Below are 24,551 nucleotides of genomic sequence, written 5' to 3'. Positions count from 1 at the left end.
TCATCAGTAACGGGACGAACTTTGCCTATGCACATTCCTTTTTGAGATGCCTGTTGGCCAGTTCCTGTTTGTGGATGGAGAACACCTTGTGATTCTTGGGACATACTTTCATTTGTTCCATCAGTAACAGGACGAACTTTTCCCATACACATCCCTTTTTGAGATGCCTGTTGGCCAGTTCCTGTTTGTGGATGAAGAATACTCTGCGCTTCTTTTGACATATTGTCAGATGATACATCAAAAACAGGACGAATCTTACCCATACACATTCCTTTTTGAGAAGCTTGTTGACCTGTTCCGGTTTGTGGATAGAGAACACCTTGCGACTCGTGTGACATAGTTTCACCCAATTCATCAACAACGGGACGAACTTTACCCATACACATGCCCTTTTGAGAAGCTTGTTGACCTGTTCCGGTTTGTGGATGAAGGACACCTTGTGACTCTTGTGACATAGTTTCACCTGTACCATCAGAAACAGGTCGAATTTTTCCCATACACATTCCCTTTTGAGAAGCTTGTTGACCTGTTCCGGTTTGTGGATGGAGAACACATTGCGACTGGTGTGACATAGTTTCATTTAATTCATCAACAACGGGACGAGCTTTTCCCATACACATTCCCTTTTGAGAAGCTTGTTGACCAGTTCCCGTTTGTGGATGGAGAACACCTTGAGATTCTTGCGACATACTTTCAGCTAATTCATCAGTAACAGGACGAATCTTTCCCATACACATTCCCTTTTGGGAAGCTTGTTGACCTGTTCCTGTTTGTGGATGAAGGACACCTTGTGACTCTCGTGACATAATTTCACCTAATTCATCAACAAGGGGACGAACTTTGCCCATACACATTCCCTTTTGAGAAGCTTCTTGACCTGTTCCTGTTTGTGGATGAAGGACACCTTGTGACTCTTGTGACATAGTTTCACATGTACCGTCAAAAACCGGTCGAATTTTTCCCATACACATTCCCTTTTGAGAAGCTTGTTGACCTGTTCCAGTTTGTGGATGGAGAACGCCTTGTGACTCATGTGACATAGTTTCACCTAATTCATCAACAACGGGACGAACTTTTCCCATACACATTCCCTTCTGAGAAGCTTGTTGACCTGTTCCTGTTTGTGGATGAAGAACACCTTGTGACTCTTGTGACATAGTTTCACCTAATTCATCAACAACAGGACGAACTTTCCCCATACACATTCCTTTTTGAGAAGCTTGTTGACCAGTTCCTGTTTGTGGATAGAGAACACCTTGAGATTCTTGTGTCATACTTTCAGCTAATTCATCAGTGACAGGACGAACCTTGCCCATGCACATTCCTTTTTGAGAAGCTTGTTGGCCAGTTCCTGTTTGTGGATGGAGGACACCTTGCGACTCTTGCGACATAGTTTCAAATAAATTATCAAAAACAGGACGAGTTTTTCCCATACACATTCCCTTTTGAGAAGCTTGTTGACCTGTTCCTGTTTGTACATGAAGGACACCTTGTGACTCTTGTGACATAGTTCCCGCTAATTCATCAACAACGGGGCGAACTTTGCCCATACACATTCCCTTTTGAGAAGCTTGTTGACCTGTCCCTGTTTGTGGATGAAGGACACCTTGTGACTCTTGTGACATAGTTTCACCTAATTCATTAACAACGGGACGAACTTTCCCCATACACATGCCCTTTTGAGATGCCTGTTGGCCAGTTCCCGTTTGTGGATGGAGAACACCTTGAGATTCTTGCGACATACTTTCAGCTAATTCATCAGTAACAGGACGAACCTTGCCCATACACATTCCCTTTTGAGATGCCTGTTGGCCGGTTCCTGTTTGCGGATGAAGAATGCTCTGCGCTTCTTTTGACATACTGTCAGATGATACATCAAAAACAGGTCGAATCTTTCCCATACACATTCCCTTTTGAGAGGCTTGTTGACCTGTTCCTGTTTGTGGATGAAGGAGACTTTGTGACTCTTGTGACATAGTTTCACCAAATTCATCAACAACAGAACGAATCTTTCCCATACACATTCCTTTTTGAGAAGCTTGTTGACCTGTTCCTGTTTGTGGATGAAGGACACCTTGTGACTCTTGTGACATAGTTTCACCTAATTCATCAATAACAGAACGAACTTTCCCCATACACATTCCCTTTTGAGAAGCTTGTTGACCAGTTCCTGTTTGCGGATGGAGAACACCTTGAGCTTCTTGTGACATACTTTCACCGAATTCATCAGTGACAGGACGAACTTTCCCCATACACATTCCCTTTTGAGATGCCTGTTGACCAGTTCCTGTTTGCGGATGAAGAATACTATGTGCCTCTTTTGACATATTATCAGATGATGCATCAACAACAGGACGAATCTTTCCCATACACATTCCCTTTTGAGAAGCTTGTTGACCTGTTCCTGTTTGTGGATGAAGGACACCTTGTGACTCTGGTGACATTGTTTCACCAAATTCATTGACAACAGGACGAACTTTGCCCAAACACATTCCCTTTTGAGAAGCTTGTTGACCCGTTCCTGTTTGTGGATGGAGAACACCTTGCGACTCTTGTAACATACTTTCGCTTGTTTCATCAGTAACAGGACGAACTTTCCCCATACACATTCCTTTTTGAGAAGCTTGTTGACCTGTTCCTGTTTGTGGATGGAGGACACCTTGCGACTCTTGTGACATACTTTCACTGAACTCGTCAGTAACAGGACGAACTTTTCCCATACACATCCCCTTTTGAGATGCCTGTTGGCCAGTTCCTGTTTGCGGATGAAGAATGCTCTGCGCTTCTTTTGACATATTATCAGATGATACATCAAAAACAGGTCGAATCTTTCCCATACACATTCCCTTTTGAGAAGCTTGTTGACCCGTTCCTGTTTGTGGATGAAGGACACCTTGAGACTCTGGTGACATTGTTTCTCCAAATTCATCAACAACAAAACGAATTTTTCCCATACACATTCCCTTTTGAGAAGCTTGTTGACCTGTTCCTGTTTGTGGATGAAGGACACCCTGTGACTCTGGTGACATTGTTTCACCAAATTCATCAACAACAGAACGAATCTTTCCCATACACATTCCCTTTTGAGATGCCTGTTGGCCAGTTCCTGTTTGTGGATGGAGGACACCTTGAGCTTCTTGTGACATACTTTCACCGAGTCCGTCAATTATTAGACGAGCTTGCCCAATGTTCATTCCTTTTTGTGAAGCTTGCTGACCTGTTCCAGTTTGCTGATATAAAATGCCCTGAGATGCTTGTGAGAAGTCACCTGTACAACTATCTGCACCATGTCTCACACTCCCAATATTCATTCCTTTCTGAGAAGCACCTTCACCAGAGCCTGAAAAAAAATCGGTTTCCAAATGTGACGCAATAGCACTAGTAACCTACACCTACATGCAGCTCATTATCAGTCTAAAAAGATTAATCACAGAGTATGGCTACAAGCAGCATTGAAAATAAAAACAACCAGTCATGGAGACGTGACAACTGACATTTTTGCCTAAAAACGAAGGACTATTGACCACTCAATCAATTAAACAAAGAATACCGAAAGCTGTAACCGTGAATACTTGATTACTGACGGAACCATCACCTCAGAAAGAAAATCCTCTAGTCATGTAACAAATATAATATATCTGTATATTGGAGCAGTACTGCCAGTATTTAAAAAAATTACTCTACAATATTTTGTTGTTCATCAACATTAAATTTAACAATTTTGAAATGGTTCACTAATTTTGAAAATGTACTCCCTAGTCTTTATGCTCTTAAAAGGCAAGCATTGTTATGTTTTGGTGGATCGTAGAGGCAGTTTAAAAATCTACTTCAACTCATCACATTGCAGCCAAAGATTGTGCAAACTATTCACTAATTCCGAAATCAATCTATGCAGCTTTCATCATGATTATCAGCTTGCATTGATGCATAATTAAAACAAACAATTCCAGGCAACCACGCACAAAACTGGTATTTTGATGCAATTTTGACAGTTTTCTGTTCATACTTTAAGTAAGCTGCTGTTCTTTCAGAGTGTGCTACTCAAAATATATTGTTAAGACACAGTTTTATTAATATTATTAAAAGTCTATTTAGTTTCCGTACTGGTAACTACGACATAGGTCTAATAGATGATAAAATTATGTTACAAATAGAATTGCTTTACCTGTTTGGAAATAAAGCAAACCCTGAGACTGGGGGGTCATTTCATCAGTTTTAATGTCAGCTACATGCCTTATTCCACCCATTGTCATTCCATGCTGTGACGCGTGTTCACCAGTGCCTGAAATGTTTAAGGCAACATAAAAGCCTGACAATACAAAAATCCTGTTTAGTACCACGGCATACCACAACTTATTATTTTTAATCACATAAAACTTATAAATGATGAAAATTCTCGGTTGTTTGTCAATAATACTGCAGTAACAATGATCAAGTAACCGAATATTAAATAAAAAAGCTAAACAAAAATTACACTTTTAACGCATAATGAGAAGGTAACTCTTAGTACTGTGTTAAAAGTTTACTTGCAACAAAATTCACATTACAGTTATTTGGTATCAAAAGGTTCACAATGCCTTACTCTGCTGTGTTGTAGGTGCAAAATATGTGGAAATGTGATTACAAGCTTTCAAAAGCTAAAAAACGAACAGTTAATCGCAAATGAAAACGCCGTAGATTGGAATCTCTTTATTTCGACGACGTAATCAAACATTGTAGTTAATGTTTTCGATCACGTGAAATTAAAGGCCAATAAACAGCTCAATATAAAACATCTCGTAGCACTAGTTTATGACAAACACTTCGGGTTCTACCGAAAAGCTCGTGTCAAATATAGATGCTCGCTACGTTACAGTTTTGTTTCGGCTTGGTCTAATCATCTAGTCGTAATCTGATCATGTGACTCATATTTCTTGCCAAATAGCGGGGACAATATCTGCAGAATTTTTCGACTATCACAAGTGACCAACAGGCTCCTCATTTTTATCAGAGGATGATATGCACTCCTTCGAGTTGAGGTTAAAAAATTAAACAACTTTTTACGGTAGGTTTTGAGCCATCAGTGCTCGAAGTGACAGCATTACAATGATGATGAAACAGACGCGTAAGAACAATAGACATGGTTTTATTGAATGCGTGAAGTATATTTGTGAAAATATTTCGACGAATGAGGTTGCATGAAAGTGTAAACAGAAGCAATCGTGTTCTACTACATCCCATTTGAGCCGTTTTGGAAAGGAATTCCAATCTACGGCGTTTTCGTGATGGCTGTAATTAACTGTTCGTTTTTGAGCTTTTAAGAGCTTGTAATCACAGTTCCACATATTTTGCACCTATAACACAGCAGAGTAAAGACATGGTGAATATTTTGATACCAAATAACTATTATGTGAATTTGGTTGCATGTTAACCTTTAAGACATTGAACAATATTGCAAAAGAAAGAGTTCTCTTCTATACAAAAAGAGCTGACTTTTAAAAGGGCAAGCATTGCAATTGCAAAGATGCCATGTTGAATGTTATATGCAAGTACGTGTATACTTGATCCGTATTAGCCATAGATAGGCCATAGTGATATTACATAATGAACTAACATGAATTCTTGAAAATATAAAACAAATGTAACATATAAGCATATTCATTTTCTACCCTTATATTTGATATGTTTATGCTGGCTATTATAGTTGTACAGTGGACTCCCGCCCTATGACATTAACTCGTTTCGGTGTTGGCATCGTGAGGTGAAAATGTTGTATAGAGGGGTATAGAAACCCATAGTAATCATCTAATGCACACACCACCTGGTAAAAAACAGCAAAATTTAGTATACATGTAGATACTGAACATATTAAAAATGAATAACCAATTAGTATATTAACCTTAGTAACTATAGTTACCTACAGTAACTTAAGTTTATTTAATGGTTATGATCGGCAATAAAATGATACATCACTATGCGCTGTATGGAGCTCTTATCTACATAAACGTTGAATTTAACTTAAATGAATTTAACTTACTAAACACATACTTGAAGCTAAGTTTTAGTATGCATTTTGCTAAACTAAACTTCAATTTTGCCATTGTTTTAATCGTTATAACTTGTTTCCGGTTTCGTTTTCACCATGACTTATAACTTTATAACTTATAACTAATAATGTTGAACTGGGAGAGAGAGCGAGCATCGTATTTCTTTCAGGCGTTGTGAAAGAGATTTCGGCGAATAGCATTTCGGCATCTTCATTATTCCAACGTATTCAGCACACCGACTGCCAAATTTGAATTTTGAAAAACATTGTTGTTGCTGTTGTATGGTGAAACATTGTTGTTGCTGTTGTATGGTGAAACATTGTTGTTGCTGTTGTATGGTGAAACATTGTTGTTGCTGTTGTATGGTGAAACATTGTTGTTGCTGTTGTATGGTGAAACATTGTTGTTGCTGTTGTATGGTGAAACATTGTTGTTGCTGTTGTATGGTGAAACATTGTTGTTGCTGATGTATGGTGAAACATTGTTGTTGCTGTTGTATGGTGAAACATTGTTGTTGCTGTTGTATGGTGAAACAAATGCCTTATAGGGGAGACAAAGAAACATCGTGTTTCCAATCATAAGGTGAAAAAAGCATAAAGCAGAGACGCCGTAACCCGTGGGCGCACTATGCTAGCATATGTGCTATCGTAGTTGTACTAGCAAACGGTATGTGCTATGAAAGGTGTGCTAGCATACGGTATGTGCTACATTAGTTGAACCCAACAATGAGCAGGGGTCTAGTAAGTTAGAGAAAGCAGCCATTTTTTTCATTCTAACCTACAAAAGTCAATCCTGCATTTCCATTTAAGGCTCTCCACTTTCATGTAGGAAGCTAGTGGAGACCGAGAAAGACTTTGGGTGCACACATTCTTAGCCTTCAACACTAATGGTCATTGATGATATCATGAATTTAATACATTTTACTCACAAAGTATATTTTATGGCTGTCCTGATTATGAGGTCTTCTACTTCCAACTCTCAACCTGCCCTATCCAAAACCTCCCAACTTTGAACCTGCCCTATCCAAAACCTCCCAACTTTGAACCTGCCCTGTCCAAAACCTCCAAACTGTGAACCTGCCCTGTCCAAAGCCTCCCAACTTTGAACCTGCCCTGTCCAAAGCCTCCCAACTCTCAACCTGCCCTGTCCAAAACCTCCCAACTTTCAACCTGCTCTGTCCAAAGCCTCCCAACTCTCAACCTGCCCTGTACAAAACCTCCCAACTTTCAACCTGCCCTGTCCAAAACTTCCCAACTCTCAACCTGCCCTGTCCATAAACTTACTTGATGTGCACAGGTACTTCACATAGGAAAGACTTTATGCTCTCTAATAGACTGCCATGCGTAAATTATTGCCTAATTTTTGCTTATTTTAACGTTTTGTAAGTGTAACAGTACAGAATAGAGTCATGTACTTGTGCAAGTGTTAGAATAACAAGTTGTGGTACTAGCTTTTTTTTAATGATAATATTAAAGTTACTTGAATTTTATGACAGTCATATAAGAGTCGTCTTCTCTGTTGTTCAGACAAAAGGAGAGAAGTTCAAAATTCACAAAAATTCAAGTCACCGCCGAGCCACTGAAGATGCGAAATTAACATGCAAAACCTAGTAAGAGCACCCCAACTCTGATAGCACTCCTATGGCTGCTGTGCAAGGTAGCACTGCTGTGACACCTTTTTGTTGACACCCCTTTGTGACACGCCGGCAGGAGGAGTGTCACATACCTGCTGTGACACCTACTGTGACACTCCAGCTGTGACCCCCCCCCCCCCCGTGCTGTTAAACACCTGTGATGACACCCATTTGAATGTGTTTTATATTTCCTACTTTCGTATTTTCAATCTACTAATCCTTTGCCCAAGATATGCTAGCATAAACCAATCAGACCAGCACCTGGTATACAGCAGCCGTATACCAGGGGCACACTTGAGTCGCACTTATACTAGTCGAGCCTGCCTCTTTAAAGTCAGTGATCAAATAACATAGCAATGCGTTTATAATAATTAGAAAAAGGTACATACCTGTTTGAAAATTTAAAATTCCTTGACTTTTCGGATCGGGCCTTTCCATCTTGACATCAGCTGCATGGCGGACCGAGCCAAGGGACATACCTTTCTGAGAAGCCATGTTATAGCTACCTAGAGTTGAACAGGTATATCCATTTATATGTATGTATATCAATTACATAACAAGCTATTAAAATGGCAATCGTTTTAAAAATTTATAAAAACATGGCTATAAATTTTTATTCGCAGGTGACAAATAAACAGTATAAAATAGATGGAATTATATATAATTTATGATATATTAGCTGAGATTAATACTGTATTATTTCTCCTTACGAAATCAATTAGTACTGGAAATCATTTTAGAATGGAAAAATGTTGTAAGTAGGAACACTTTTTACCGTACAAATGTCTGAACCGGTTCTAACTTCCGTAAAAGTAAAAGACAAAATTTTTTTTATGAATTACAAAAATGGACCACAGTCTGTAAAAAATAAATGTTAGAATTAAATTTCAACGTATTTAACATGAAGATAATAGTTGTAATAAATGAACAAATGTAACAAATAAAGTTTCGTGTTTGTTGTTTCTTTTTGCGGTTTTGTTTTTATTTCAGTTTTTCTCTTTTTTAGCTGTAATCATTGTCAGGTAACACCATCTTCGGTTTTTCAGGTTCACTCTCAGCTTTGGTTTGAGCCTGACATTTTGTAAAAAACCATTTGCTTTTGTAGGCGTTTAAGAATCTTTCAAAAATATATAAGCAAACATCGTCATAGTGACTGATAGCACTACTAGTGAACACTTTTCGACAAATTTCAAAACTTCACGAAGTTTCCATAAAATGTTTTCGAGGATTTTTTCGGGTTAACGAGAAAGTGATTAGGATTTGCATACGCAGAGATTCCTCCTAGCCAATAGAATGCTAGGAAATTACTGGGCAATAATAGCCAACGACAGAGCAGCTTGACTGCTGCACTTTCATGCCAAGTTACAGGATGCTGCAAGTACGTGTGTTTACGTTTGGTGGACTCGGGCAACTGTGGGTAGCAACGCGTACTTTTAAATTTTTGCCTTTCATATCTTGAAATTCCTATCGTAACAAGAAGCAATATTTTTCCAAATAAGTATTTCATAACCTGAAAATTTCATTTGTAGAGCTTTTTATAAGTAGAGGTACCACTATACGTCTATACATATGGAAAGGTGCTGGCATGTACGGACAATTGTAATCCCAGTAGTCATTGGAGCATTGGGTGCAATAATACCTGCACATCAAATGTGGCTTGTTCATATACTGGCAACAATTAACACAAATGGGTTGCAGAAAGGCGCGCTATTGGGAACAGCTAAGATCTTAAGGCGAGTGCTCAAACTTCCAGGTCTCTGGTAGGAGACCCGAGAGTTTGAGTAGACACTACCATCCATTTGGGTAAACAGGGGTGAGGAAACAATTTAAATACAGATATATATATATATATATATATATATACATTGTATATATATACATATAATGTATACTTTGTATAGAAGATTGCTGAATGATACTCAACACATCAGGAGCTTCGAGGATGCAATAAATCTCCACAAATAAACATATAAACGATTTTTTGCACTAATTCTGCCACTAAAAATCTCAGTTTGAGCTCATACCAGCTTGAGGAGTGAGGATTCCCTGTCCTTTCTGATCTATCCATGGTTGCTGAGCTATGTCTCCTGCGTGTCTCACAGAGCCCATTGCAACTCCCTTTAACTTTGCCCGCTCCGGTTTTGACTCCGCCCGCTCCGATTCTGACTCAACTTGAAGATTTCACACAGAGCAGTAGAAATAAGAGCAGCTCTAGTATGCAGCAAATAGGCATGCTTAGAATGAATGTGAGTAGAAGAGTGAGTACGATGCATCTCATGCTCAACCCGGTACGAGCACACATTCAAGACAAGGAAAGCGCAAGCCATGATAAACACCTACAAGAAAAGAGAACACTAAGTGTACACAAGGTTAATAGACGTAAAGATCAGGCACAAGCTGTACATGTCTATGTGAAACACGCACAAATTTGACCAAAACTATTATGATGCGAATATACTGTTTTCCTCATCACCCAATCCAACCAAAAAGCAAAGCGAGCAGAACCTCTGGTCAGAAGACAAACCTGACTGCAGCTGAACAAAGTCCATGCCTTCTCGTGCCAAATCATCGGCCCGAATGTCCGCGACATGACGCACCGCACCCATCGACATTCCCCGTTGCGAAGCGAATTTATTGGTACCTGATTGTAGCTGCACATGATCCTGGCCTTCGGCAACCATATCATCAGCACGGATGTCAGCGATATGCCTTACCTTACCCATTGACATGCCTTTTTGACTAGCAAACTTATTCGTACCTAAAATTACCCAGAGAAATATTTTGTGCCTTCGTATAGTAAGCAGTGCTTCATTTTCTTTCAATAAAACCGACTTTTTCAAAAGCAATTGTTCAAAAAAGGAGAGTGGTAGGGCTGTATGGAGCAGCGCATACCTGACTGAAGCCCAATCACACCACAACCCTCCTGCCTCATATCATCAGCTCTAATGTCAGCCACATGGCGCACGGAACCCATGCTCATTCCTTTTTGTGAAGCAAACTTGTTGGTACCTGCTTGCAGATTTATCACACCCTGTCCATCCTGGGTCATGTCATCCGCTCGGATGTCAGCCACGTGACGCACAGCACCCATAGACATGCCTTTTTGAGAAGCAAATTTGTTTGTACCTAGAAGGGAGAAGAATTTGCTTTCTATCCAAAAGGACTGCCTTAATTTTCATCCCGATTTCCCAGCCAATTGCATGTTTTGGTCAAATTTGTGCACTAAAGCTGATGCTATAACATAAAAAAAAGGATGGCACAAGCCCTCCACCCTAGTAGTTCAACTAACACCAGCCAAAGGCTCTCTCCACTATTAAAGTAAGGCTAGACCAAGCACTCAAACGACAAACGCTACCGACTAGAATGTTCCACTGCTGAGGCAGACAGTTAAGTGTAGTTGGGATGAATATTGACAATGTTTATCTATGAAACAATGATTCCCCATGCAGACTGTTAATAGGAAGCTTAACTCGAGTTATCACATGTTACTTGTGTTCTTGCGCTTTTGTGTATGACTAGCCTCAAATCAGCAATATTCTTGTACTATTTAGAGTAGTTGGAAACTGTTTACCATTAACCTCAAGATTACTGATACAAGAACTTTTTTACAATATTGAGTTGAGAAATTCAAGGCAGCAATGTGTTTACTAAACATCACAATGAGTTCAACCCGCGACAGCTCAATAACAACGGTCTTATACACTGACCAGATCAGCTTCCCTCCATGGCTACCTTAAATAAGCGGCATGCTTCCACCAGAGCTCACTATATTTATCTCGCGAGCAGCTGTGAAGCCTCAAGGCAGCTTCTAGTTAATGCTAAACTAGAACAGACACCTGCTCAAAAGATTTTTGTCACCAATTGAAGCGTGACAAAGCATCTCAAGCAAATGTCTGCAAGAAAGAAAGAGAGATAGAGAGCAATGCAAAACTAATGAATAGTTTTACTATTTCTAACCCGACTGCAGCTGCACATGTCCCTGTCCTTCCTGGCTCATATCATCAGCTCTAATGTCGGCCACATGACGCACGGAACCCATGCTCATACCCTTTTGCGAAGCAAACTTGTTGGTACCTGCTTGCAGATTTATCACACCCTGTCCATCCTGGGTCATGTCATCCGCGCGGATATCAGCCACGTGACGCACAGCACCCATAGACATGCCTTTCTGGGAGGCAAATTTGTTGGTACCTAGAAGGGACAAGACGTTGGTATGGGGAGACAAGCACGAGGTAGACAGGAGGCTGGGAATGTGCAGCGCTGGTTCGGGGTGCTGACAGATGCATCTCACTCAATACATTTAGGTTTGTCAGCCTGAACAAGCAAACCCAATCAGAATAAAGAATAAACATTTATAAATGATTTACTTGAAGAAGAGCTCATTTATTACGCACACGAAAGAACTTGATGCTGCTAGAAGATAGAGCCGCACTCAGTGCATACCTGATTGGAGACCTATTATAGAATCACCATTTCTAAGCTGCTCCATTGTAAAGCTTCTCTTGTTTTTGACAGTGGGCTTTGGGCCGCAGGTTGGTCCACTGAAGCCATTCCTCTGGGCCTATAACATAAATATAATTGGACTAAAGAGTGATTTAACTCGAAATGTTGGTATAGTCTTAAAAAGGGCGCAGCTTCTAGGATGACCTGATACTGGTGTGGGAGAGCATACAGCCAGCTTGTGAGACTATAACAAGGTCATTAACGAAGTCTTAGTAAGCAATAAGTAGAAACAAATATATAAGTGCACACAACTCCCTAAAGACCTTTCACACCTAGCAGTAGTTAGTATATATTTGATTCATCTCAGTGTCTTCCCATTGACTGTACAGAATTCAACATATTACTTATCATAGCTTTTTGCAAGCCATGGCTATTTGAGCATATTAGGGGAGGGTTAGCCGGACACCCATACAGGATACCCATACAGAAGAAAAAAATATGTGCGCTACAACAGAATGAATGACTGGGGAAGGGCATAGGAAGCGCTGAGTATATCTAGGTATGTCATGTTAGGTTTCATGAAAAATACAAAGTAAAGTCGCTACCTCACTGCCTAGGGACTGGAGACCCGCGATAACAGCTCCCATGTTCCTGTTCTCATAGAGATCTACAGTTGGAAAGACGCCAGTGACTGGCACTCCGAAATGGCTTGCAGCAGTCAGGTAAATCTCAATGTTTTCCATCTATGTAGACATAACAATAGCAGTCCATCAACAAAAACACAGCAAAAATCACAATTGACTCAATTTTGAATAGATGAGACACTAAAATTTTATTTATAAAAACAAAGCAATAAAAGGTAGTCAAAGACAATTTTAACAGAGACTGGCAGGGTAGTGATTCCCAATAAAGACAAGGCATGCACCAAGTTGATACGCAGGTACATGTAGCTGATCTAAGTCACAATATATCTGTAAGGAGACTTGAGCTGTAATTCGGTACTCAATAGAAACGATTTGTGCAGGATATGTAAATACGAGGCAGCTACTGACAACAGGAGGCACACATGAGTATGTACAGTGACATGGAGATAGCATGATGGTATATAGCAATTGACAGTAAGCCTGCTCGGTTTGCAGTAAGACAGGTTTCACATATATTTACTACCTCCTTCTTTTTAGTCTCATCATCCTAATAAACAATAAAATGACGGACTAGTTGTAAGCGAGCCATAGCAAATGTAGTGGTAAGCTAAAATTCTCTTTAGAGAGAGATGACAACTTCTTTAGAATCATGAAAGAAATTTACAAACTGTATATAAAATTTTTTACTAAAAGATTTAATGAGCAGTTAGATGATCAGAAAAACTTGCCAATACTAACTACAAAGCATGAAATGAAGAATTGTCTGCTTTTCCATTCTGAGCATTTAAAAATGAGCAGACGCTTGTCAAATAGTACTTTATTGTGACACATTAAACTTGAGGAATGGGGAATGTTCATTTATATCAGATATATATCTATATTTATCTCAGCTTACATCACAATTTTTTAGTCGAAGCATTCATTAAACAGGCTACAAATAACATCTCCCAAATAAATAGAAAAATTTGAGATATCTGTTACAGTCAGAACATGTGGTAACAAATCAATCAACTAAACTTCAAGTATTCTGAATTAAAGTGAAACATTGATAGTGTCCTAATTCCACATATGAAGTTAAACGAAAGAGAAGGGTAGTTAGACCACACTTCCTTTATGGCAGATGAAACACTAAAAGTGGTATAACCTACAATAGCGTGACGCTTGATGAAATTATATACTTCAAATAGAATGCCATCATATTATGCGTATATATATCATATTATTATATCGCTCAGAATTTGTAGAGCTAATGCTAATACTGATATTGGTTATTTGAAAATATCTGAATGGTAGTCATATGAATGATTAACAAGTAGGTTATTTGGTATATTAGTACTGCAACATCTAGTCGATCAGGTAGTTTCAGGGTGAGGAGCTCAAATGGGCAATTGATTGAAGTGTATGAGCGGAGGAGAAACCAAGGAGTGGATGTTCCAATGATAGGCAACTGCTATCAGAATTGGATAAGCCTGCTATATTCTGTCATGATCGCGTATTTATATGTCAAGAATCATGCAAGCGGTGCTCACATCTGACCACGCCTCCTGCATCTGACCACGCCTCCTGCACACGGATGCTCTGGCTATGGGAATCGTTCCAAATCAAAAACTCATTTTCAACCCAATAATCAGAATATACTCTTTTTAAAAAGATTATGTTTTCAGTAAAAGTAAATTTTCTTAATTCAATTAATCAAGCAGCAAAAAATTTTCGCTTCGACAAATCAGAGTTTCTTTCACAGACTTCCGCTTTCATCGTTTTTATCAAGCAGACAGTCAGACTGAGATAGGCCAATAAGCCAATCAGCATTAAAGATGCTGGAAATATGATCCAATGATAAATGACAGAGAGACCAGTAGCTACTTTTTAGCTTTGCACGCACCTGCTTAAAGGCAATCTCCATTTTGCTAGGTTTAATCTTCTGGCGATAGTTCTGTGCTGCTTGTGGAAGGTTGGAGCCATCATACAAGGCCGCAATCAAACTACAAAAATAAAGTTAATGCGCTCTAGATAGAAGATATCTTTACTAAATATTACACTCTCGAGTGAGGTGTTAGGGCTTTACTTAAAACATGAAATCTGCAATCATTAAGGAGCTTCAAGGGGCTCCCATCCGAGTCTACTGGAACTCTTAACTATGAACGCTATTGTTAACCAATGAGGCGTCTTGCATATAAAACGTACTTGCAGAGCACAACGCCACTCTTCAGCTCCCTGTAAACATTCTCTGGTCCTTCGCCGATAGGAGTTCCTGTAACGGCCTCGATCCACTCTCTCACCTCCCTCTCTGCGCCGAAGTCATACTTGGCCAGTAGCTAAAACAGCAATTTCCTACATACAACCCTCATAAAGTCTCTATACTGTAATAGATATGTTATTTATGATTTGATGAGGTAGAAGACAAAAGCACTGATACAATAATAGATCTGGTTTAGAGAGCTGTGGTAAGGGTTGGGGAGGATGTGAGCTGACAAAGGAAATAAGGTTCAGACTGTGGTCAAGGCTAAACAGACATGCAGCATTTAGTCTTAAAGCTTTTAGTCTTACACCTAACTGCCGACGCAATGTAGGACCAGCAGACGGATGCCCTGACAATAACAAAATATTGTAGGTCACCTAAAGAACTTCATGTATCAGGAAAGCTTGCAAAGAGGAGAACCCTTTAACCACAAAATATTAGACTATCTCTGGATCAGCTTAAATTTTGATAAATGCAAACAAAGACATTGAAATAAGAGCTTCTTTTTATTATGTTTATAATGTACGAGCCACCGAGACCTGACATGGAAAACATTGACTGGATTACAGATATGGTTAATGATAAACAGCCAATCACAAAGCTAAGGGGATACAGGGCTCAAAATTGAGCAATATATACAATACATGCTACAGCTGAAGCCGTGCGCATAAAACACAATTAAAGGTAGACAAGAGACGGCATCTGACAGGCTGAAAAAGAAGGGAATCTCTGATGCCGGAAAGGTGGGACAACTCAGGTGAGATCTCTAACCGCTGTGTCTATGGCTGGACTGGGACTGGTTTTTGCAACTTGACTCTGTATCTACAGAAAATTGATTTTAATAAGATTTTATTCAATTCGCTTCAAGAATGTATGGGAAGTATTAGCTTTAATAGCATTCACCTTACCTCAGCTGGTGCAGCTTCAGAACTCTTCTGCACCTCACGAGTACGGCTCGTCGTTTGTCTTATAACAACATGACCATCTTCACTAGGTCCTGTTTGTCTAGATTGAATGGAGCCATCCTCATTTTCAGTTCCTTCTCTGATGATGGTACGAGTGACAATGTCGCTGCCACCCTCTGATTGGTCAGTACGAAATTGAATGAAGCCATCATCCCCAGTGCTTTTTCTGGTGATGGTGCGTGTTACGGTATGACTACCTCCTCCTGATTGGTCTGTACCGGATTGCATGGAGAAATCATCTCCAGTGCCTCTTCCGGTGATGGTGCGGGTCACAGTTCGGCTGCCTCCTCCTGATTGATCTGTACTAAACTGAATGAAGCCATCATCCCCAGTACTTTCTCTGGTGATGGTGCGTGTTACGGTACGACTGCCTCCTTCTGATGGGTCTGTACTAAACTGAATGGAGCCATCATCCCCAGTACTTTCTCTGGTAATGGTGCGTGTTACGGTCCGACTGCCTCCTCCTGATGGGTCTGTACTAAACTGAATGGAGCCATCATCACCAGCACTTTCTCTGGTGATGGTGCGTGTCACAGTTCGAGCATCATCTCCGATTGGCCAATCAAAGTCATCATCTATATAACTACGCCTGGTACTGCGCCGTGTGATACGAGTACCACCATCACTCAGAAGCTCCTGGCCTGTTTGTTGATCCTGGGTGCAAAATAAACACAAATATAAACGCTAGCCAAAAAGGTTATGATATTATTAGGTTTTGAGCATTATTAACTTAAATATTGACGATGATACAAGGGAATTTTTTCGTAATAAAAGAGAAAAGTCTCACGCATCCTGTAAGGAGACATGCATAGCACAATCGATTCCACTTTTATATCATATAATACATTCTGCCCTATAAATGTACAGTACTTTTCAGACTATTAACCGCACCCCTATATAAGATTTATTTTCATCTGCTTTATTTCCAAGAAACTGATAATAAAACAATGCATAGGCCTCACCGTTTGTATAGGCCGCAGAACTCATGACGGTGCTTTTTAACATAGCAGCAACTTTGCTGGTTAAAACGAAACAGTGCCTAATGGCATTGTTCCGTATTAACTGACGCTTTTTAACCTAGTGCCTAACGGAACAGTATCGTTAGGTATTGTCTTGTTTTATCTTTCACCGCTAGAAACGCACTAACCTGAGATTCCGGTTAATGCGCCCTTGCGGTGAAAGAAAAAACCACAGAATAGCCGCACCCTTATATAAGCCGCATGGCTCAGAACATCAGGAAAGGTAGCGGCAAATAGTCGGAAAAGTACGGTATATAAGACAGATTGTGAGTGTTTAACTAGGTTCACTCGAGATCTACAAACTACAAAAATGATTGAGAGGAGAAAATATCAATGATGAATCATGTTTTGAGTTACACACCAAACTAGGGGAGCGCGTGCTGTAATATCCACTCTCATCCATGCCATCGCCGAAAGACCTGCTAGCACTTGCATCATGTCTGTTTGTTCTAACAGTGATCCCTCCGCTGCTTTGTTCCAACTCCTGCCGAAACATGTTGAAAAATAATTTTAAATCAGTCAAAATTTTCGAATTTAGCTAGCGCAAACATATTTTCATCGTAAAATGAGCTATTACCAGCTAAGGAATATAGAGAAACTACAGAGAAAAAGTATATCAAATGGTGGTCCAAAATTGACAAACATTTTCCAATCAAACAGACAAAACCTGTCTTGTAATGATAAACGGGCGTAAAACCCAAATCCTCTGGATAAAAAACTAAACTCCATTGTTATGAACAAAATGTTTGATTTTGTGTTTGATTCTTAAAGATCCGCATAGATGCATTCGAAACACATTGAGGCTGCCTACCATGTGAGGAATATCCTTTGCCTCAGCATAGTCCGTAGAGGCCCGTTGACGAGCGGCTCGCCGTCTTGCTCGCCTCTCTTCGGGTGTCTGGAGAAATAGAAATATTTCCAAATAAAATATATGGTACACAGGCTTGACAATAAACACTGCCACAACGCAAAAATGCATGTCATCATTCAACTGCCAAATTCACCTCTTACCTCATCTGGTTGTTTGATAACTATTTGCTGCGTCGGTTTGTGAACTTCCTTATTTTCCTGTATATCAACTTCCTACAAATATCAGCATACTACAGTAACTGATGCACAGAATGTGCACTGACTAGGTAAGAACAAAGAGATTTAGCCAATCACCTCACTTGAAGCATACTGATGTTGAGAATTTATTGCAAGCACTCAAAGAATGGAAACAGGACAGAGAGGCGTAGACAGCGTAGTAACAAATAAAGGGACTTACAGTTAATAGGTCAATGCTTCCAATGTTCTCTTGTAATTGCAGGGATGAAAACGAATAAAGCAGTGGCGGAAAATGTCTTGGGGTAGTATTGAATATTCAAACAATGATCAGAACACATACTGCGAGGGAAGATAGATCATTTGTATGTAAGTAATGTATAATTACATTTTTATTCTTTGTGTTGCAGCTGCGGCATTGTTTGCTTAGTTTCAGCAAGAGGAAATAAAAGCGTGGGTAAGATTTACAAGGACAGCACAGTCACTCCCAGCGCTGACATTAAACATGTATCTCAAGGTCATTCTTCAGGAGCTATATTATACAGTTTTGACTAGAAACACTCTGGACAACATAGGTAGGCGTGACTAGGCAATAGCCCTCACCCCACTCTCATGTGTGGTAGTCGTACGAGTCGTTATCGTAACTGTTCCATCCGGTGCTGTTTCTCTAAATGTCTGTGTTTGAACCTGATGATCGAATATAGCAGACGTAAGTAAATCAATTGTGACCGTCGATGTGTTCAATCTATTAGGCAAACTAGCAATGAATAAATCGTTATAAGCTATTTTCCTGGAGAGATTTGTTGTCATTAGTCAGCCAACTTAATATAATTTATGTTTTATGATTTGGTTTTTTCATCGTAAGTTTTCCATGGTACATTCTAGTTTATGAGAAGACAACTCCAAGACTATAATTTCTTGCAACTTTTGCAAGGAATCTACATTTATTACCATTACAGAAACAATATGAGTACATATTCAGTATAGTACACAAATGATAGAAGGAGTGTTGGTAGTGAGATGACTACATGAGCAAATAGGAAAGTATGCAAGAGACAGATAGGTAAGTAGAAAAGAAACACTAAGTAAATAGACAAGGGATACCTAGAAGAGACAAGAGGCACCTAGGAGAGACAAGGGATACCTAGAAGAGACAAGAGGCACCTAGGAGAGACAAGGGATACCTAGAAGAGACAAGAGGCCCCTAGGAGAGACAAGGGATACCTAGAAGAGACAAGAGGCACCTAGGAGAAACAAGGGATACCTAAAAGAAACAAGAGGCACCTAGGAGAGACAAGAGGCACCTAGGAGGGAAGAAAATGGACACCCACAAGAGAAGACAATAGTACACGTACTAGTTCTCTTAAACAATTGACATCTCTCTGCCGACTGAACTCTACAAAGTAGTTAACACAAATTAGTAATAAAGTTTGCACATAACAACGCCGGCGCATGCTAACCCTTATTTGGTATAAAGGTTATGCCTCAGCGTCTGCTACGATTGATACTTAGCGGCAGTAATGTACCATGGATAAAGTGCGCTGTACAAATAAATCTCCCTCCCGCTCGCCTGTTGCCCTAGCATCAACTATATTAACATTTGTGGCAGCCTTTGACAGGGAGCCAGAGGCATCAAGATTTTTGATGGGTTTGTGTTAAATAGGCTAGCAGTCTGGCTGAATTGAATGCATGACTGCTGTCAAACCTACAGGAACGCACCTTGATAAAGAGCTAAACCTCTATTCGACTTATCTTTGAACAAGATGATATAACAATCCACACCATGTTTTAAGGCTTTAAACCAAGATAGATTAGTATATCTTGTATCGAGCACTAGAGGTCTAAGAGCCAGAAAGATGATATATAATGTTTAACGTACAGGCGCTTTATTACACATTACAACTCTGCTTTAAAATGGTGAAGTTCACGGCCCTAAGGATGCTATCAGAAATTATAGCATATTTACTTAAGCATTTGTTGAAATCCAAACTTGAACATCCAAAAGTTGGAAAAAGTTTGTTATGATTGAACAGTATGCTTATTCTTAAGCAACAATAAGCGAACTATATTGTGCTGAACTAGCAGTAAAAAAATGGCACCCAGCTCATTTTAGCCAAGTATGCGTCCCACAAACGTCCGAAGAGTCCCACAAACTCGAAACAGCTACGCTAGCAAGCATCCTCACTATTAGATGTGGTTATACAACATAGCAAGAATGGCTGCAAGAGTCATCATAAGAATGTGGAAATATACGAAAGGCAGCAAGCGGATACAGAAAATAATTTGTAGCATTACCAATCTAAACCGAGTATTAAGTTGGCTAACCAGTTAGCTGTCCAGCACACACCGGAGCATGTACGGACAGCTCCAAACATATAGACTGAGTGACTACTAATGTTCAAGGCCACAATGTTATACCAGCTCTATGGAAAACAGAGAAATCTAAGAGCACTTTTTCATCATGCCGGTACTAATAGGGTGCCACTGAATAGCACTCTGATTATATCACCACTCTATACAGGCTAACCATAATTCAATTCTTTTCTCTTTGTCTCACTATAATGAGCGGCTAATTGGAAGCATCCTAAAGATGCTGAGGGGATATGCTCAACGCCGCGCAGTGCGCTTAAAAGTGAATGAAGAAAGATCGTAGACCAGGAAACGCCAGGAAAAGGGAATAAAATGCTCATTCAGTCGTGTTGCAGGATTATGAGTCCTCAGATAATAGGCGCTGAGTTAGAGATTGCAGCCATCATTGATTAACTATTGATACGCTATGGAATATGCTATGAATATCTAGCAGCTACTGTATATTTACAGCTGACGGACAAGATAAATAGGATTTCTTCTCACTGCTATAAATAAGAATCAGCAGGGCAAGCTGGATTAGAATACTTAGTTAATCGAGGATATTTAGTATCAGAATACAAGAATCACAGCAACCAACTTTCCATATAGTGACTTTATATATACTCGTGTTTTGTAATAAATTTACCAACCTTATAGGACTACTTAAGATAGTTTAATACTTATTTTTATAAAAACTTATTTTTTGTGCTTTTAACCATGACAGTGACAAACGCTACATACATGTACTTCCAAAGTCAAATTTAGACAGATAGCTTTGTTTGAATTATAGTAAGACCAGTTTTTACATTAATGACCCACAGGGTACCCCTAACAGTTGAAACAGTTTCTACACCTGATCTCTTCGTACGGTACTTCATGCATATGACTAGTACATCAAGGGATTTCAAGCTCTGTTCAACTTGCTTTCCTATTAAGCATAGCTTTTTAGTTATACCTTGCAAAAGATGACTGGTCTATCGTGATCATCATGATCATAAAAAAATATGTTATGGAGCTCACTATCACAGCTGTTCAAGTATAACCATAATATACAACTAATCATTTTTGTAATGAAACATGAATAAATGTGATGTTAACTAACAATATAGAATTGTCTACTTAGCTGAGATAATTATAAAAGAAGCAAACTACAAACTACAACGCAATATGGCATCATCAGCAGTAAAATTAAATAGTCAATAATTCGTTGAGCAAATTGAATGCCAAGGGAGACGAGTCCAAACTTCATTTTGGTTTAAACTAAAAGATAAAAGTATTCTTTGCCAGAAATCGCAAAATTCTCAGAATGTACTTTCTAAGAGCATCATACCATCCTAAAACCTTTTATTTCCTAAAACCTTTTGCCTTCCTGAAGTATTATTTACTTTTTAAATCATTATATTTCCCTAACGTATGATACCTTCCTAAGGAATGATACTATCAGGCTTGAGCTATTATCTTTACCAACTGACTTGAGTAAAGTTGAAATATAAAACTGAGATGGTCAAGAAGAAACAGACATACCCTAGAGCCTTGGGCTCTGTCCATGCCCATATCATGTGTTCTGTTTGCCATAATTCCTACAAATAAACTCAGATTTTATAATCAAGCCCAGAGAAGGATAGGATAGCAGAATTAACGGTTCAACAGGCCACCAACAGGGTACCAACTGGCTACCAGCAGGCAACCAGCAGGCTACTCAGGTATACGTATACGCTGAAGAAAAGATATAAAAATAGCGCGAGTCAATATAAGTTTTCGGACATCGAGAAGTAGATTTCTATTTGCTCTAACATACACTTGTTATTGCAAGCTTGGTAAATAAAAATGTTTTTATTAACTAAGTTTACGCCTACAGAAATGTTAAAGAGCTGTCATCAAAAATAGACTGCTCGACTTCTCAACTGGAACTAATGATAGAAAAAGAGACTAAACTGTTGAACATTCTGGAATAGATGAGACCAAGCTGAATACATGAGAAAGTGAGGAGATACAGACACAACTGATGAGTTGAACATAGATTCATGTATGAAGATTAATCAGTTTCAAGTGAATAAAGCCAGCCAGAGAAATAACTACTACGAAGTGCTACGAGTGTTGGGAAAACTGTACATTCCATAAATTGTGGTTAACTTCTAGGTGAAACACAACTAAGATGCAGTGGAATACAGTAACAGGGCCCCAATTACATGTTTGTCGTTGTTAGTAAATGTTGGAATGGTGCGAGTTACCTATACTAGTACTCATTGAGTAGAGTGAGTTACCTATACTAGCACTCATTGAGTAGAGTGAGTTACCTATACTAGCACTCATTAAGTAGAGTGAGTTACCTATAGTAGTGCTCATTGAGTAGAGTGAGTGACCTATACTAGTACTCATTGAATAGAGTGAGTTACCTATACTAGTACTTATTGAATAGAGTGAGTTACCTATAGTAGTACTCATTGAGTAGAATGAGTTACCAGTCCTCATTGAATAGAGTGAGTTACCTATAGTAGTACTCACTGAGTAGAGTGAGTTACCTATAGTAGTACTCCTTGAGTATAGTGAGTTACCTATACTAGCATTCCAAAGAAAAAAGAACAGCATTATAATCTTAATACTTTGCACAAAATGTATACCATATAATCAAACATAAAATATATAAGATATATAAAAACATGATACGTAAAATATGTAGTTGAATGTAAAATACATAAGTATAAAATATATGACATATACAGTCAAACTTTGACATACAAAGCTAATCAGGTTGGATATTTGCTTCATATGTTGAAGCTGCCATATGTACTTTTATAAGAATACAGTGTTCTTGTTTTATTTGTTCCAGAGTAAAAAACCAACAAACACTTCAATTAATTACATATAGTATTAAAACAAATGAATTATATATAACAGTATTAACAATGTAAGAACCTAAACTGCATGTACAAGTTAAATTAATTTATTATTAATCAGCAAAAGGAGGTTTTTAATATTACTTCACTAGAGACACGGGAATGAAACTGCAGGCTCGGCAAAGTGTGGGTTTGGCAGCTGAGTGAGTGATAGAAATCCGGGACCTAACTTCATTTATGTAAACTAGATATAATTTTGATTATTTTAATTTATAGCCTACCGTTGTCTATGATATTTACGTTTCCTTTTTGTTTTCCACCAGCTTTTTCACAGTTACATACAAAATGGTGTTTCAAGAACCTTAAGATGTCGTATATGGAAAATCTCTTCGTATTCCAAAATAAATATTTGCTCCAATTTTATGTCCTATGTCAAAGAATTGTGAGTAGAGGTGTTGATAAGCCAACGTGTGACCAAGTTTAAAATACAGCATATGTAAATACGTATAAGATATATATAATCAAATATATAACATGCATGTAACAAAGTGTAAAATATAGCATATATAATCAGATATACCACATACATGTATGTAGTCAAGTATTAAATACATATTATAGATATACGCACAAATTTATGATTCTGAAATGAATTAAACAGAAAGAATCAATATTATACCATACTTTGTGTTGTATCAATTAATGTGGAACCCTAAAGTAGATAAGTCTACGAGTGGAGCTTTCTTACCTAAGGTAGAGTAGGGTAGTATTGAAGATGAATGAGTAGTCTCTGTATGCTTTGCACTCGGGCAGTTCCTTGCTATCACACTTCACACGGCTCCGGCGCTTACCTATATCCAAGTACAAGCAACTGTACGTAACTGAGTCTTGCTCAAGATCTTTCAATGCTTAGCCTCAGATCGAAATGCAGTCTAACATCAGCAGAAGATAATTGTGCAATTAGCTGCTGAGGAATGCTCGCTGTCGAAATGGCTTAATTAGATAAAGGGATTCGTGTGAGCAGCCATGTAATGTATGCAGCCGTGGATCAGATTACAATGCGGCCTGCTCTGCTTCCATATATAGCAGATAGGTATTACGCCGCTGCCTGTTGGGCAGCCAATCAGCTGCAAAAGTATTTGAGAAAGAGATAGAGAGGCAGCGCTAGCTAATCATGAATAATGTTAATGAATGATAAACTCTGTAGACTAAAACATAAACCGTCTTGCTTATTATTTGAAGCCGAGTATCATCCTTTGTTTGTTGTTGAATGACCCAGCTACACGTGATTAGCACAGCAATTGCCTATCAGGCACTGTGAAACGCTCACTTGAGCATCGGGCATCGTACAA

General features: G+C 39.0%; 2 protein-coding genes across 6 annotated transcripts in view; both read right to left on the bottom strand.

The window, feature by feature from the left end:
- LOC137393565 (calponin-1-like) overlaps nucleotides 1-24,164 on the bottom strand; it is a 50,601-nt gene extending 26,437 nt beyond the window's left edge. The window contains exons 1-9 of one of the 5 annotated variants that reach the window (XM_068080174.1): nucleotides 23,948-24,163; nucleotides 21,887-21,942; nucleotides 14,931-15,061; nucleotides 14,629-14,728; nucleotides 12,708-12,845; nucleotides 12,103-12,220; nucleotides 11,617-11,850; nucleotides 10,552-10,785; nucleotides 10,301-10,417 (exon numbers count right to left, since the gene is read on the bottom strand). In XM_068080174.1, coding sequence (XP_067936275.1) covers nucleotides 10,301-10,417; nucleotides 10,552-10,785; nucleotides 11,617-11,850; nucleotides 12,103-12,220; nucleotides 12,708-12,845; nucleotides 14,629-14,728; nucleotides 14,931-15,061; nucleotides 21,887-21,937 — 1,123 coding nt within the window. In that variant the 5' untranslated portion in view covers nucleotides 21,938-21,942; nucleotides 23,948-24,163. Of the gene's footprint in view, nucleotides 1-10,183; nucleotides 10,418-10,551; nucleotides 10,786-11,616; nucleotides 11,851-12,102; nucleotides 12,221-12,707; nucleotides 12,846-14,628; nucleotides 14,729-14,930; nucleotides 15,062-21,886; nucleotides 21,943-23,947 lie in introns of all 5 variants that reach the window. The other 4 variants (XM_068080173.1, XM_068080178.1, XM_068080177.1 and 1 more) reach the window with 4 other exon arrangements.
- LOC137392920 (uncharacterized) lies at nucleotides 15,739-21,349 on the bottom strand. The gene is made up of 7 exons (XM_068079283.1): nucleotides 21,318-21,349; nucleotides 18,617-18,770; nucleotides 17,981-18,052; nucleotides 17,781-17,867; nucleotides 17,331-17,453; nucleotides 15,894-16,604; nucleotides 15,739-15,807 (listed from the first exon to the last, which is right to left on the bottom strand). Exons 1-7 carry the CDS (start codon nucleotides 21,347-21,349, stop codon nucleotides 15,739-15,741), a joined length of 1,248 nt encoding a protein of 415 aa, XP_067935384.1.
- Nucleotides 24,165-24,551: the final 387 nt, after the last annotated feature.

This window comes from Watersipora subatra, chromosome 4, assembly GCF_963576615.1.
Source record: "Watersipora subatra chromosome 4, tzWatSuba1.1, whole genome shotgun sequence".
Lineage (NCBI taxonomy): Eukaryota > Metazoa > Bryozoa > Gymnolaemata > Cheilostomatida > Watersiporidae > Watersipora > Watersipora subatra.
The sequence above is the reverse complement of the archived record's forward strand: the minus strand, read 5'-3'. Positions and strand labels throughout refer to the sequence as shown.